The sequence below is a fragment of the Poecilia formosa genome, unplaced genomic scaffold, assembly GCF_000485575.1.
Source record: "Poecilia formosa unplaced genomic scaffold, Poecilia_formosa-5.1.2 Scaffold83, whole genome shotgun sequence".
NCBI classification, from domain to species: Eukaryota; Metazoa; Chordata; class Actinopteri; order Cyprinodontiformes; family Poeciliidae; genus Poecilia; species Poecilia formosa.
This window is the reverse complement of record NW_006800022.1, coordinates 2025521-2041040: the sequence shown is the minus strand read 5'-3', so window position 1 is coordinate 2041040 and position 15520 is coordinate 2025521. Positions and strand designations below refer to the sequence as shown.

The 15520-nt window shown below is 39.4% G+C and overlaps 1 protein-coding gene and 1 long non-coding RNA gene across 3 annotated transcripts in view; one reads left to right on the top strand and one right to left on the bottom strand.

The window, feature by feature from the left end:
- LOC107836779 (uncharacterized) overlaps positions 1–15520 on the bottom strand; it is a 150807-nt gene that overhangs the window by 66697 nt on the left and 68590 nt on the right. The window lies entirely within an intron of this gene.
- Positions 1–15520, top strand: part of LOC103141445 (E3 ubiquitin-protein ligase Midline-1) — a 47161-nt gene that overhangs the window by 27613 nt on the left and 4028 nt on the right. For both annotated transcript variants that reach the window (XM_016673849.1, XM_007557097.2), the window contains exons 2-7: positions 1325–2112; positions 5396–5491; positions 10309–10416; positions 12281–12429; positions 12710–12837; positions 13853–13996. In XM_016673849.1, the coding sequence (XP_016529335.1) occupies positions 1393–2112; positions 5396–5491; positions 10309–10416; positions 12281–12429; positions 12710–12837; positions 13853–13996 (1345 nt within the window). In that variant the 5' untranslated portion in view covers positions 1325–1392. The remainder of the gene's footprint in view (positions 1–1324; positions 2113–5395; positions 5492–10308; positions 10417–12280; positions 12430–12709; positions 12838–13852; positions 13997–15520) is intronic.

Here is a 15520-nt window from a genome sequence, read left to right as displayed (position 1 = left end):
GGGTCAAGAGTTCAAAGAAACTGTCAGACATGCCAAAAATGTTACCAAAGGTAGTTTCTTTCAATTTGTTAATTCAACCCAGTAGCTCACAAACGGAAATCAACGAGGCCCGACTGTGTAGAATTAGTGTAGGAAATTCAGCCAGTTATTCAGGTGTCTTAAAGACTGAAGTGGGTTGAAGTGAAGTGGGAATGACTGATCCCCACTTCAATCATTCACAAAGGATCATTTCCAGGTCAGGTTATTCAGCTGTTTAATTTTAGAGCTTTACTTCCAACCAACTAACATAATTTAATCAAACATGTAGCTGTATTGTTTTCTATTTTAAATCTGTCTGTGAATAAAAATATTTGAGATGTTTCGGTGGAAACCATGGTTATTGCGGTTGGGGGGCGGAGGGCAATATCAGCACAAACATTAACTAAAACTGCCTGACGGCGACGACGCTGAAATCAAGAGCCAGCTTCTCTGCGGGAGGAGTGAGTCAACACATGCGCTAATTACTAACTGGCTACAGCTGTAGCAGCAGCAGCTGCTGGCACTGCTGCACCTCATATGAAAAACATCCTTCCCGCTGACATGTTAATGCCGATAAGCAAATCCTTTTCAATTTTATTAAAATAGATTCAAATTTAAGTGTACTCCAAGATTAAAAATTACTTCTGAAGCACCGTTTTACAGCCGTACATTGCAGTGAATTATAAACCAACGCCAAATGCTAAAGAGCAACAGCAGCAGCTTGTGCTCCAAAAAAAACCAAAAAAAAGAAAACCTTGCTGCATCATAAATCATTTAAACATAGCTTAGGTTAGCTTTGAGGTTTGTTGTGATGCAGTTTTAAGCACCTTCCAGCCCAACAAACTCCTCCTTGCAGCTCTAATGCAATGGGAAAGTAACACATTCTAGTCTGCTGCCAGATGATAATTTTGGTTTAGCTATACCTCAAGTGTTGGTGCCGGCAAACAAAACACAACAAGGATCTTTAAAGAGTAAACAGAACAAAAAGATTAGCATTTTCTAATTGTAAATGACATTGCACAGTCTCTGGCTAAGATGATCCAGAGTTTTGCCTATTTTGTAGGTCTGTTGCCTTATTTGTTGTTTGTTGATGGGTTTGACAGAATCTACAGTTAACTTTTTACAGGCTAAAAAGGAAAAACTCAACACTGTAATTCTTTAGCAGTTGTCAGCTCCATTGAGATATAAGCCCTCCCAAGAAAGCTGTGGAAAATAAGCTGTTTCACACCATTTAATCTCAAATCCCTCTGCTTTCTTTCCCTCGTTCTGTTCTTCTGGCTGCCATCTCTTTGTCTCTGGCCTCCAGACATCTGAGCGGCTCTTCTGGATTTTGCTGACGCTGCACCTGGTCCCGCCTGGCCTCTTCTGAGCAGGATGGACACTCTGGAGTCAGAGCTGACCTGTCCAATCTGCCTGGAGCTCTTTGAAGACCCGCTGCTGCTCCCTTGTGCCCACAGCCTGTGCTTTGGCTGCGCCCATCGCATCCTCGTCTCCCACTGCGCCACCAACGAGTCCGTCCAGAGCATTGGCGCTTTTCAGTGCCCCACTTGTAGGTATGTCATTTCCCTGAGTCCGGAGCGTGGATTAGAAGGACTCAAGAGAAACGTGACCTTGCAGAACATTATCGATAGAGTTCAACGGGCCTCATCCTCGGCTGGCCTTCCTCTGCCGCTGGCCGGTCCCCACAGTGGGCCCAACTCTCCCATTGAGGAAGGGAGCAACCGGCTGGCTCTGGTTCCCGTCAGTGCCGCCATGTCCAGCCCAGAAACTCCGCCGGAACCAGTCCAATGCCAGTTCTGCGAGCAGGACCCACCCCAGGATGCCGTTAAGACGTGCGTGACGTGTGAAGTGTCGTACTGCGAGGAGTGCCTCAGGGCAACTCACCCGAACAAGAAACCATTCACCGGTCACCGGCTCATTGAGCCAATGCCCGACTCTCATCTCAGAGGGCTCCAGTGCCTGGAGCATGAGGAGGAGAAGGTGAACATGTACTGTGTCACTGACGACCAGCTGATCTGCTCGCTGTGCAAACTGGTCGGGAGGCACAGGGATCACCAGGTGGCAGCCCTAAGCGACCGTTACGAAAAATTAAAGGTATGTGCCTGTTGGCGTATATAGTCTATTTAAAAAAAATCTTTCTGCTGTTTTCAATGTTTTACTCAGTCCAATTATAGATAAGTATAAAAACCCTCCGATGTCCTTTATCGTCTTACACATATAATGAATTTTAAACTTTAATTTCATTCTCCTCTGAAGTATGAAATTTCCTGATATCCTTACTCTGGTATCTAATTTGATCATCAAGAGAGATATCATTTCATGCTGATTTATAATCTCTCCTGAATAATTAAGCAATTAGCATAATGACTGCGCCACACCAGGAAGCCAGGGGGGTATTCAGAGGCAGTGAATTAGGGGTATGTCTTTAGCAATGAGGCATGGTGACTTTGGCGAGGTTGCAGGTTAACAAGCACCGCTTGCCTGCTGGGTGTATTACCCTGTTGTATTATCACTCTAGCTTTTTAGCAGATGCCACAGTGTAACACTACAAATTGGATTTTGGCTAACAAGTCAGCTTTTTGAGTTTACTGAACACTTTAATTTCCATTTGAAATCTTTTAAAGTATACAAAACACACCATTGTATTGGTACTGGTACTTTTAAGAGTTACAACTTAATTAAATCATACGAGCAGTCTCACATCCCCCACCCTAATCTCAGATTCTGACATGCTTTAGCTGTTCTTCTGCCATATTTTCCAGGGATATTTCATTAGTGTATCACTTTTTGCCAATCTGCCGAATACAAGACTCTTCACAAAATGGGGCAAAAAACGTATTAGATTATTGGAATAGTTTCTCTTTTTCCCCTGTGAGGCTGTTGGTGTGCGTCTGATAAGAGCCATGGAGGTTATTGTGGGAACACCCATCCTTTTTTCAGAGATAAAATTACCCCCGTCACAGGAAATTGATGGAGGAGGGTGCTGGAAATGGCTTTTAAAATCCTTAGCTCAGGGTCTTACGAGTAAAAACCTTCAGGATAAAAGATAGGAGCAGCTGTTTGTATGCGTCAGCCTTGGTACTAAATCACTGGTTTGGTGTTCCCATTTTGCTGTTTAAGTTGGAACAGCTTGGCGTTCTTAAGAGCAGTTTATTATAGTTATCCATTTATTAGGACTGATTTCCCTGATAGATGGTCACAGAATTACAAACTGGACTTGCTGTGAAGTCTGTTACTCTAGAAAGGGTGAAAAGTGTACTCCTTAGTAATTGCTGATGGTGGGTCCTCACACTCCATCCCAGTGGGTGTAATCCAAGGTGCAAAAACAAGATTTTCAGGAGGTGCTAAATGCCAAGTTTGTGCACATCAGCTCCATTATCATTTCAGAAGGTGGTTTTAACTTGCCCATAGTTTATCTGATTATATTTCATGAATGTGGAAAATGTTGGAAAGTGTGAACGGAACACCAACACGTTACTGCTGTTTTTGTGAGGCTTCACTTTCTTATTTGTAAGATGTTAAGTTTGTGTTTTGTGTACAGATGCTTGACTGAAATACTTTAAGCCTTTTCTCGCCGTACTTGTGCTGGTGTATCTGAAATGTGTTTTACTTTAGGCTGAAGGAGAGAATGAATGAACCCTGTATAATGCATGTTGCTTTTGAGCCAAACATTTTCTATAGTGTGTTTTAATAGGGATAAAAGGTGAAACATTTTCAGCATGCTCCTGAGCAAGAACATTAAGTTGCTTCTGCTGTTAATTAATCCATAGAAACTGAATTGCTGACTACCAGGGGATGAAAGTTCAAATCTCAGTACACCATTTATGAGTGCCGGGACCTTTGACTAAGTCATAATATGATGGATCTTTTGGTTCTATCAAATTCTGTAAAGAGTATAAAAACTCCTATGCCAGCTGAAATGTTTTAAAATCTTCTCAAGGCTTGAAATACAGACATATATAAACATTAAGAAATGAAATAAGCAAGTGACATCTTTTTTCTAACTAGTTAACTCCTGTTATTTTGCCTCCTTGGATCTTTCCATCACAATAATTCTAGTCCACTGCCTCACTGCACTTTGGAAATTCATTTAACTAAGCAGAGATTAACTGTGCAGTACAACACAGACTTTCCCCCCCCCAAAGAAATCTAGCTCAGAGTGGTGGCAGATAAAAAGAGACAGATTACGCCACTGGATGATTGACAAGTGATCAAACTGAAGGGGGCTGGAAGGCAGTCCAGCTCCAACAAATAGACAAGCTGGCAACAAGGACATATAATAGGCTTAGATCCCTTTTCTTTATGTTTGTGTCGTGGCATATTGCACTGAAGTTCAGTGCACAGAGGATGGCTTATTGTTGCAATTCTTGTCCTCCTTTGAGAGATCAGCTTTTCCCCCTCTGTTACCAACAACAGGGTCATATTCCTGTTAGAGCAGACCCTTATGTCACTTCTGTGTGCCATCTGCGTATTAAGGTCATCCATTAAGCCCCCCGTGGCACTGCATCACACTTGCAAAGGGAAAAATAAATAAATAAAAAGAGGCACCATGTCCACCTCTGTGGACGGGTAAGAGCTTTTCTGACACCACAAACTGTTGATATTTAAAACGTGGCTAAAGAGGTACGGTCACTTTGTAAATTACAAAGCGGATTCTATAAATTCATACTTCGGTAATTTTCACTTTCAGCTTTGAAACCATAAAGAACATCTTAAAACTTTGAAAAAGAGGAAAAGTGACAACGATGCATCAGAACAGCTTAATCATGCCTGATTTGGCAATTATGTGAAACATGGCAGCAAACAAAACAGCCTGGGCTCTGGCATTTAAAACACAAAAAAAGAAAGAAAAACGGCTATGTAAAAAAATACAGAAGGGTGAATAGAAAGGAGGACAGAGAGGGGAATAAGTGAAGGGAGGAGCGTCGAGGGGCGGTACTGACGCGCTTGTCACCTGTTTGCCGCTTCGTTTGCCGGGAGCGCTGCTCTCATAGGGAAAGCTTTTTGAAGCCCTGATTTATCGCTTGGCTGGGTTTGCGCATGGCTTGGTGCTCAGTGGAGTGACTGTCCCAGTCACATCCACGGCTAGAACTAGGATCTGCTGTCTGAGGCTTCGGACGAGGCAGGATGAGGAGGCAGTGCAGGGATGAGGGGTACTACCCACGGTCAGAGGTACGCCACCTCCAAAACTTTACAAATGTATAGATTGATCAGGTTATAGAACTGCACAATTTGCTCATCATCGTTTTATTTTAGAAGGTTCCTTCTTGTTTAGTTGATTTGATGCGTCGGCTTAAGCTTTGTTGCGTTTCTATCTTCTTGCATCTGTGTGACATTTCTATTTTTTTTTAGCATCTCTCACTCTCGTTTCCAACAGCAAGCACTTGACTCCAACCTGAGCAACTTGATCAAGAGGAACAACGAGCTGGAGTCGCTTATGGGGAAGCTGATCCAGACTTGTCAACATGTCGAGGTGAGTCTCAGTGGCCCTGTGGGGGTCACCAATGACCTAATTTGTCTAGCAACGCAAGTGGTGGCATTCTGTGTGAAAGAAACTGCTGATGATTAGTTGTTTTTGTCCAAGAGTAAAAATGTCAAGATGACAAATTTAGAAACTAGACAATTTTCTAAAAATCATGCCACATCTTGCAACTGCAGTTGTCATTACAGATTACGCTCAATATCCGATATATGGAATGTAAAGGACTCAAAAATAACTGATTACACTAATGCTTCATTTTATGAGCGACTTTGTAATTTAATAATTATTTTAAGAAAAATCGTAAGCTGTAAGAAATTGTCACTTTCTGTATAAATAATGCAAATATCTATGTTTGTAGCTTGACATTCCTTTATTTCCCTGGTTTAAGTCTAAACTATAATTCATTGCACAGTGATTATCTGCATCTACCCAAATTCTGCATGGAAATTTTGCAATAAATGTACAATAATAGCATTTACATTCTCATACAGTTTTTAGAAACAATGCTTAAGCAGATTTTCACATTTTTCAGTCATTTGGTTTGGTTTACCATATTTATTCCTGGGTTAGCAGACTTGTGTTCATGTTTGCATGCATGCAGTCTTCTTTGGAGGCAGTTCTGTGCCAAGCCTGCCCGTTCACATCACATTGCACCGCTAAGATGCTTTAAATAAAGCAATGCCACAGGGTTTTAGAAAATATGGAGGGCAGCTTCGCAGCCTGCCAAGACCTTTTGCAAAGTAGAGGAATGTAAAGGATTAGGCAGTTTAATATTTTCAGAAGATTAAATTAAAGTTGTGTGCTTGTTTTGCATGCATGTCAAGGTGCAGTTTATGCAAGATAAAGGGTATTTCAGTGAATAAAGGATAGAAGGAAATGGCGGTTCTGTGATCACAAAAGGATAACTTTGAGATAGCTGTAATGAAAATACAGCTACGATAATTAAAAATAATAAATAAAATTCATCTAATATGCATTAACCTCAAAATGAGAGAAAAATGACATAGGATAATGTTCAGTGATGGTGTGCAACATAAATACAGGAAGGAACATAAGTCAGACATATAAAAATACAAAAATAAATTGAAGTAGTTATGAAGATCAAGGAGACTCTGCTTATGTGCCACTAATGAGCTTTCTGAATATTTCACATCAGATTATTCCAAAACAGCTGCAAAGACACGTCTTGAAAAAAAGATTGCCAACTCGCATCCTGTTCCTCTGACTCACCAGCTCTGCTGCACCCATAATTTTGCATTCCTGCTGCACACTAGATGCCTTTTCAGCTGGCATCTTGTTTTAAGCTTTTCCACGTTACAACCAACACCAACCCACACTCCAAGCACGCTCAGGCACTTATCACATGTTGAAAAATGGGGACGCTGTCTAGGAGTTGCTCTGGGAGAGTGGATTGAATTCATTTAACACTGTTTGATAAATATGCATAGACTCACAATGGTCATTTTAGTTTTCTTCTTTTAAATACAGTACAATAAAGGATTTAACACAAAATCCTTAAGTTTATTTAGTCACGATTCATCATAATTTCGTCAAAACTCAGTTGAATAGATCTTTTTTTTCCCCCACAAGAACATACATTATTAACCCTCATACAGTATTTACATTACATTAGTGAGGCTTGAGTTACTAGACTGATGAAGACCCATCTGTGATTTAGCACCGAATCACAGATGGGTAAACGTCGAGAGATGTGCTAATCAATCCTAATCTACACAGGCAGATGAAACGGATTTGACACAAATATGTGCATTTTAGCAAATGTAAAGATACTCAGTTTGAAGCCTTGCTTTACTGATATGTTTTTGAAAAAACTCAACAGAAAGTGTATTTTGTCATACAATGACGCATTAAAATAACGCAAGGCCCTTCTAAAGTTTTGACACTGCTTTAAACTTTCTCAGATTTTCTCTTAATGATTACAAACATTATACTTTACTGGGATTAGGCCAACACAGATTAGCACGTACTGGTGAAAATTGATTCTTTTTAACCAATTTAAATCTGATCCTCAAAGCCTTAATTAAAAATATAATCTAACCGATTGCCTTCATAAGTCACCCTACTAGAAAAGAGTCCACCTTTATGTGTTATAATTTCAGTACAAAAGCAGCTGTTCTGTGAAGGCCTCAGGTTTATTAAAGAATGTAATAAAAGAAAAAAGAAAAAGAGAACCACAGAAGTGTCATCAATTGAGGGACTTCTGCTCTGCTTTGTCAGTATAGTTTTGAATTCTTCTTTGGGGTTTATTTCACATCTCACTTGATTCTTTTGGTTCTCTAATATTATGCTTAATGATTATTCATTCATTTATTCATTCATGTACTTATCTTCAGTTCTTTTCCCTGTTGTTCCTCTGTTGTGTTTACATAGTCTGTCATTTTGAGTCGTTCTCCCTCAGTGCCACAGTTCACAACTACAGCTCATGTAATTGATTAAACTCACTTGTTTTTTTCACGCCAACCACACCTCCCGGTATCCATGTTCCTCCAGTTTTTACTACTTGCTGGATTCAGTTCGTCACATTTCCTTCCGTGGTTTGGTGCCATGTGGCCGAATGTTTGTGTTATTTTCGCACCTTGGTTTTCCAGCGTGTATGTTTTTTGGACTCTGTCTAAGCTGCACTTTTCTCAGGATATTGTCTGCTTCCTGCCTGTGTTTGGGTCCTCATTTAGCACAGGTTAGTCTATAAAACAACTATTCCAAACTTTGTTCATCTGATCTTCTGAACACAGAGTATCTCACAAAACCTAACCACGCAAACCTGTCAACATGGACTGAACTAACACAGGGAAAACATTAAAAATATCTGCTACGCGGTTAAATTCTTTGCCAAGCACTGCAGCAGCAGAATTAATTCAACAGTAAAGTAATGGTGGCTCTTTGTAGAAGATTTCTTCCACATGCTCCAGGCTAAGACAATTTAAGACGCTTTGTGTTTAAATAAAACGCTTAATGTTTCTTATAGCCGACAATCTGTCACACTGAATATATCCTCCATGGAGCTTCGGCTTGCAGTAGACCAAATTCATCATGTCTGTACCAGACATGATGAATTTGGTCACAACTGGAGCACTGGACATATTTTGGGCTGCAACATGGTCTCCTGAATATTAACGGATGTTGTCTTAATAGAATGTGGAAAGTCTAATTCTTCTCAAAGAAAGTTAGCAAGAGTTCAACCCTAAGTTACACCTAACCTTTAATAGTTGCAGTCTCTGGCTAATGCATTTATATATATGTATACACATGATTTTGAGAACCAAATCCAAGGTGCAAGCATTACACAAAGTGCAAAGCTTTACACTGGTGTCAAAGAAACCAATTAGCAAAGTTGTAGCAGCAGCTGCCGAGGCATCGGAGGGCAAAGGAACCGTGGCATTAGCTCAGCATGTTTCACGTCAACACAGATGTACTCCAGGTGGCAAATTGTTGCTTTTGGCAACACATCCCTGGGAAAAAATTACTTAAACGCAGAAAGGAAGGGACTTTGAGCATTCAGTCTAAGCCCTTTACAAGCATGTTTGGCTCAGTGTAGGAAATAAAAATGACTTCCCATGATGTAATTATTAAAACTTCTGTCAGCACACAGAGAGACTAAGTTTGAATGAATAACTGCGCTTTAATAATCACTAGGTAACTCTCGCAGCAGACTTCCCTTTTATGGCTCCCTGCGCTAGCACTTGGTTGCAGCAAGAAAACTTTACAAGGTGCTTAAAGGACCACTAGGAAATTACTCCAATAGGAAACTGTGAGTTATGCCAAGACCAGCAACCTTCATAATTGGACGAACAGGTTTCACAGCCTGCTCAGTGTGTGAAGCTACCTGCGAAGGGAATCAAATGCTGGAGAGAAGTGAGCCAAATGCTTGTCATCTTTGGCAGAAACGACACCCAATTGCTCTGAATGGCAATTATCTGAAATTGCAAAATACCTCCAACTAAATAAAATTATTTCTCATCTCCAATTTCTATCTGGATTCATAAAGAAGAGTACAGTTCCCCTTCTTAAAATATTCACTCCCCAATATTTGTCCCACAGGTCAAATGTTTATGTACAGAAAGGAATCCAAATCCCTGTTTCGGTCTGTCGACTTATAAAATACAACAAAATATCATCTGGACAACAAATAACTCCTCCTGTTGCATATGGCATTCTATGAAGTTGATCAAATTTCCTTACAGCTCATTTTTACATACTTTAAATGATCAATTACTAAAGAAGAAATTAAACACTGCTGCTACAAACCAAACTGAACTAGAACTTGAATGATACCAAGTTTTAGCTGGTAAATGGCAAAATCATGAATATTACAAGTAAAAGAGGATTTAAATATATTAATCTTAGTGTAATTAATTTTTATAATACAAATTAAGTGACAAAACTATTCATCTTTTCCCTTAATATTGCAATTGTTTGACATGCTCCCGTTTTCATCCAGTAGAAACACTGGAATTATTTATTGCTAAAACAGCTCAATCTTAGCACATGGTCCCTTGTTAGTCCTAGAACGGTGAAATCCACAAACACACACACGCACGCACACACACACGCATATTTGTGCTGTTAAGATTACACGGGTAGTTTAGTTTTATCACTCAAGGCAGAAGCAAAATATAAGAAAAGCCTAATTATTCACCAGGTTCTAGTCTTAATATAAGATGGATGAAGAAAATATTTTCTGGGTGCAACATGTCACACCACAACACAAATGTACACACTCTGTAAACTTCCTATGTTCCCCCGTCCCGTCTTTGTCAATCTGATGCCATCTGTGAATTGATTTTCAGGTAAACGCATCACGCCAGGAGGGCAAGCTCATGGAGGAGTGCGACGTCCTGATTGACATCATCCAGCAGAGGCGGCAGATCATTGGCAGCAAGATTAAAGAGGGGAAGGTGAGGTGAAAAAGTAGAATGGTGTGACCTGAAATAGCACACAGTGCTTTTATTGTGTCCTCAAACTGTTAAAAATGTCAAAAGCAAAACCAAAAAAAACAACAAAAAAACACGAAAATCTTAAATTATTGAAAAGCCCTTGTTAAGAAGTTACATAAGAGTAATTAAACAAGCATAATTCATGAGCAACACTAACAAAAGCTGAAAAGAGAATGCAAAAAAAAACACACAAAAAAAACCTGGAATACATGGAAGGTTTTGAAAGACCTATGGATTATCACCTTACAGTTTAACCAGAGCGTGATTGGGTTTAAGATCCTGTAATGATGGACAAGCACTCTACTGCACAATGTTCTGGTAGAGATAATAGTAGTAAATACTTACTTTTTCTTTCAAGGATCAGGCTGGTTTTGATAACTTTTGTTCCTCAAAAAAAGAAATCACCACTTGCAAATGGCTTTTTGTTTTTACTCAGGTTGTCTTTTGAAAGCATAAACATTTGTTGGATCACTTCAAATATTACAGTATGAAAAACCCCCAAAAGAAATGATGAAGGGGGCAAACTCTTTCACAGCGCTGTATGCTTACATGATCCTTTAACTGCCAGCAGATGGCAAACTACTCAGATGCCTGAGATTCAAACCCTTCTGAACAGACGGGAGGTGGCAGATTGGCCAACGAGACATCCCACAGCATATGGAGAAGATGTCTGCTTGCACTCTCAACCCAAATGATAATTTAAGCTCCATGTAATCAGACTTGAAGTACTTCAGAGTTTATTTTATTTTTCCCAACTATCTAACTTCAACCATCCAAACATTTAGCACTGAATGAGAAAGAATGTGCACAGACGCTTGGCATTTTTGTCATGAACTGGATCCAGAGGTCGTGGCTACGGTGTAATCTTTCCTGGGATACAGTTTCTGTTCTGTGTTTATTTTGGTACAAACCAAACTGCTGATGAAATGCCGTTTGACCTCAATCTAACCAGTGACCTAAATCTCCCTCTTAAAAAGCAAAGGGAATGAAACTGGATGGCAAACAAGAGAAGCTACAATCTCCGATTTGCATGCAACAAAAATTACCAACATGGCTGATTTAAAAAAATGGTAATAAAATTAAAAGAAAGTTTGGGATTTCACCATGAAACGATCGTTTCATTACATTTCGCACCATTTTATTTGTATATTTTCCACATAAATTTTGCTCTTATAATCCCCTAAAACCTTGGTTGATAAAACAATGTAAACTAGAGAAACCAAATTATTTGTATGGTCTTTCACTGACATAAACTCACTCTTCTTGATTTTGATACAGTACAAAAAAAAATGTTTTCATCTTGTCATAATGATAATTGTGTATAGAATTTTGAGAGCAGAGATTAAATTAATATAATTTGGAATACAATTTAAACTGTGGAAAAACAATCAGGCTGCAGGGTATGTTTGAATTTTGTTTTATGGATATCACATTTGAAAAAAACGAAGATTTGAAATACCTTGGTCTCATTGTCTACATGACAAAATTTGGCAGTTAGCAGGTGATTGTACACTTTTAAGACTGTGTGTTTACAAAATAATTTACTGGTTCACAACTCGAGAGACAAGAAGGTTAAAACCAACCTACTCCAAGTCAGAGTAACTTTAGATAAAACAAGATTGATGTTCTTAAACCTGTAGGGTTTTCTACCTGCTCTTATACTGCTATAAATGAGAAAACATCAAGAAATACAGAATTTCCCAGTCTTGACCTTTTGTGCAAATGTCAACATTCGTCTCCATGTAGCCCCATAAAGAGCTGCAGTCTTGCCATTTTCCATTCGTCTTAAAAGTTTTCTAATAATGATCCATTTCAATGATTTCAGGCTCAAAGGCTTCGGAAGCTGGCCCAGCAGATTTCCAACTGCAAGCAGTGCATCGAGAGATCCTCGGCTCTCATCACACAGGCCGATCAGACGCTGAAGGAAACGGATCACGCTCGCTTCCTGCAGACGGCCAAGAGCATCAATGAAAGGTCAGACTGCCTGGCGGAGATTTCAACTCGAGCCTCACCAGCTACAAAGTATCGAGTCCCAATCGAGCGTTTTTTGGACTGATTTCAACAAGTCGGGCTTGTGTGCTAAATTAATTTTCCTTCTGCTAAATCCAGGAACTCTTGGGAATCTGATTTTCATATCTGAAGTCTATTCACAACACTTGGCCTATGCTTTAAATTGTGACCAATGAGTGAATATTAGCACAGATAAAACAGAAGGTGTAAAATCCTTTTTCCATTTCCATTTATAATAATCTAGGGTTTCCATGGCAACAGCATCAACCCAGGTGCTGATTCCAGAGATCCACCTGACAGACACGTTTGACACTTTTGCTCTGGATTTCACCAGAGAGAAGAAGTTGCTGGAGAATCTGGATTACCTCACAGGTTAGAGACGTTTTGCATCAAGAATATATTTGCAGCCTAAAGGAAAATCTGATTTCTTTCTGAATTCATTAACACTTGTGAAACTTAAACTTTACAGAGAACTTAATGAAGTTTCTTTCAACTTTAAGTTAAATTTTCTTCATTTAATTTCTTTCAAGTCTGTCTTTAAGTATTGCTTTAGTAGTTAGACTTCAGCCAATTAACTCCTAAATTAATGTCAAACATTACCATCCCCATCTTTCATTTGCTTGGACCTATCAAAATGTCACTGTTAATTGATCAGCACACAAGGGAAAGAAGAAGAAGAAAGAAAGAAAAAAAAGAGCGATGGGTTTGTTGTGGATTTGAAGCCCGGTGAAAATGGTTGGCTCATATTTATTCTCTGCGACGCATGAGGGCTTCGCTGGAGGGTATTTCATTCAGTGAATCAGCCTGAATCACTCTGCTATGTGCAGCCACTCATGACAGAATGCTTGGGAGTGGGGAGCAAGTGACAGGCACAAAAAGAGATAAGAAGTGGCTTTACAATCATTTCAAGCTGGGCCTTTGTATCTTTGTTTTTCTACATCGCTCTGTTCTCCTCCTGCAAGAAGCTCAATGGACTTAACACAAAAGGAGCCGTTTCCAACTAAATTCTCATAACATTTGTTTCCCCCACGAATCGATGCATCCGTGAAATAGAGCCAGGAGTTTCTGTGATTATACACTAAGTGACTAAGATTTTGTGTTTCTAATGAGGTTGTGGTATGCTCTGTTCCCGCTGTGTTAATGTGATTTGGAGATTTATTTCCATCGCCATTATTATTGAACCTGTAACTCTTGCATCTCAGAATGAGTTTCAAACCCCCCACCATAAAAGTCTTAAATTAGATTCTTGTGCACATAAGGAAAGTTTATTAGGCTGAATTTTATTGGAACTACTAAAAACTGGTGAATCACCAGCTTGGGACTTCTCTAATGCAATCTCTTGCATCGGGGGGCCAAAGATAATGTTTCCGCTTTTGGTTCTCTGCAGCTCCAAGCGCTCCATGCATAAGGGAAGAGTTGTGCACAGCTTCCTATGACACAATCAGTGTCCACTGGACATCTGATGATGAATTCACAGTTGTGTCCTATGAGCTGCAGTACGCCATCTTCACCGGACAGTCCAACATCGCCAGTAAGTGCATTATGGATATTATGTCCATGTTATATGTTAATTCTAACTGTAGTGTCACTGTAAGCATTTTATCTCCATATTTCCAGAATTCATGTCCAATTATATAATGAAGGAAGAAAAATGTCTTTTTACTATGAGATTCTGAGGCCCTATTTACATGATGCCAGGGCAATAAATTGTCAACATTTTGGCCGCTTGTTTACACGGACAAAACTGCAAATGTTTGACAATGGCCTCCATAGGGATACTTTTTTTTTTTTTTAGAAATGCAAAATGAATCATGTGTAAACATAGATGGAAAATATTTGGAAACAATTTCAGTCACGTCATCTTGCGCTCGAGCACTCAGGCCTCGTTTTCACACGCACAACAGCGGATATCCAACTTCTGTCCGTCTGGGTGCAACTCTTCAGATTATCTGACGAGTTAAAGTAAAACCTGCTCATTGTGAAATGTGTCCATCAGAAATAGTCTGTACATGTACAGGTTAAGGATTACAAAATGACACTTCTGGATGAAGGAGGCCTCGTCCTACAGGCCTGGCATGCACACTACATCCATTTTCCAGGTATACTGCGTTTCCATCTGCACTGTTTAATTTTGTTTTTGTGTAAATACAATTGTTTTTACAATTGTCAACATTGTCAATTTGAAAGTAGGACTTCCAACAGATGTAAACATGCAAATTAACATAATTGGGGAAAAGTGGGAACAACTCTTACTGTGACGTAAGATGCTAAATGGAGGCAAAGTGCTCCCTACATGATCCTTCATATTTCCATCCACGATGGTTTTTAGTTGTAAAGATAGTGAGATTATAGCAGAAAGCTGCACTGAATCCTTAAAATGCATCAATTTTCCACCCTCCATCCAAATACACACAATGTAAGTAGCAGGGAGACATCAACATATATATTTAATAGACAATTAAGGATGCAGCAGAACAGCAATTCTTATAATGGTGACATTGACTCAGAAGAAGTACTTTCAGGCGTCTTCTGAAAGGACCTGAATTTCATATTGATAAAGGTTCCTTAAATTTAACATCTTGCATATATAAATAAAGACTGTTTCCTTTAGAGAAACATTTTGCTTCGTGGAAATGAAAAGTCTTTTTGTTTTTTTTCCCTGTGCAAGAACAGATGAAACCAAAAGGATGGAGACATTTTTGTCAAGATAACAGCTAAGAGAAAAAAAAAAAAAAACTTAGTATCAGTCACTTAAGACAGAGAACATCTTATGGAACAATTACCTTGCAGTGTATACTTACATACACATCAGTCAAACACCCACAAGACCTTAGAAATCTTGAGAACGGCTGAGTGAGCAACAACTACATGGAGGGAAATGGGGTCAAGGCACCTGAAGACGAGCTCCCCTGCTGCCTTTCAATCAAACCGCCTCATCTCTGTCTTTCATCTGCTCCAGTTTTTAAGTCTTTTAAAGATTCAAAGACTTCTCAGGAAAAGTTTTCCTTTCTTTGGCTCTTTATTTTCTTGTTTTATATGCCTGACGTTTATCTAA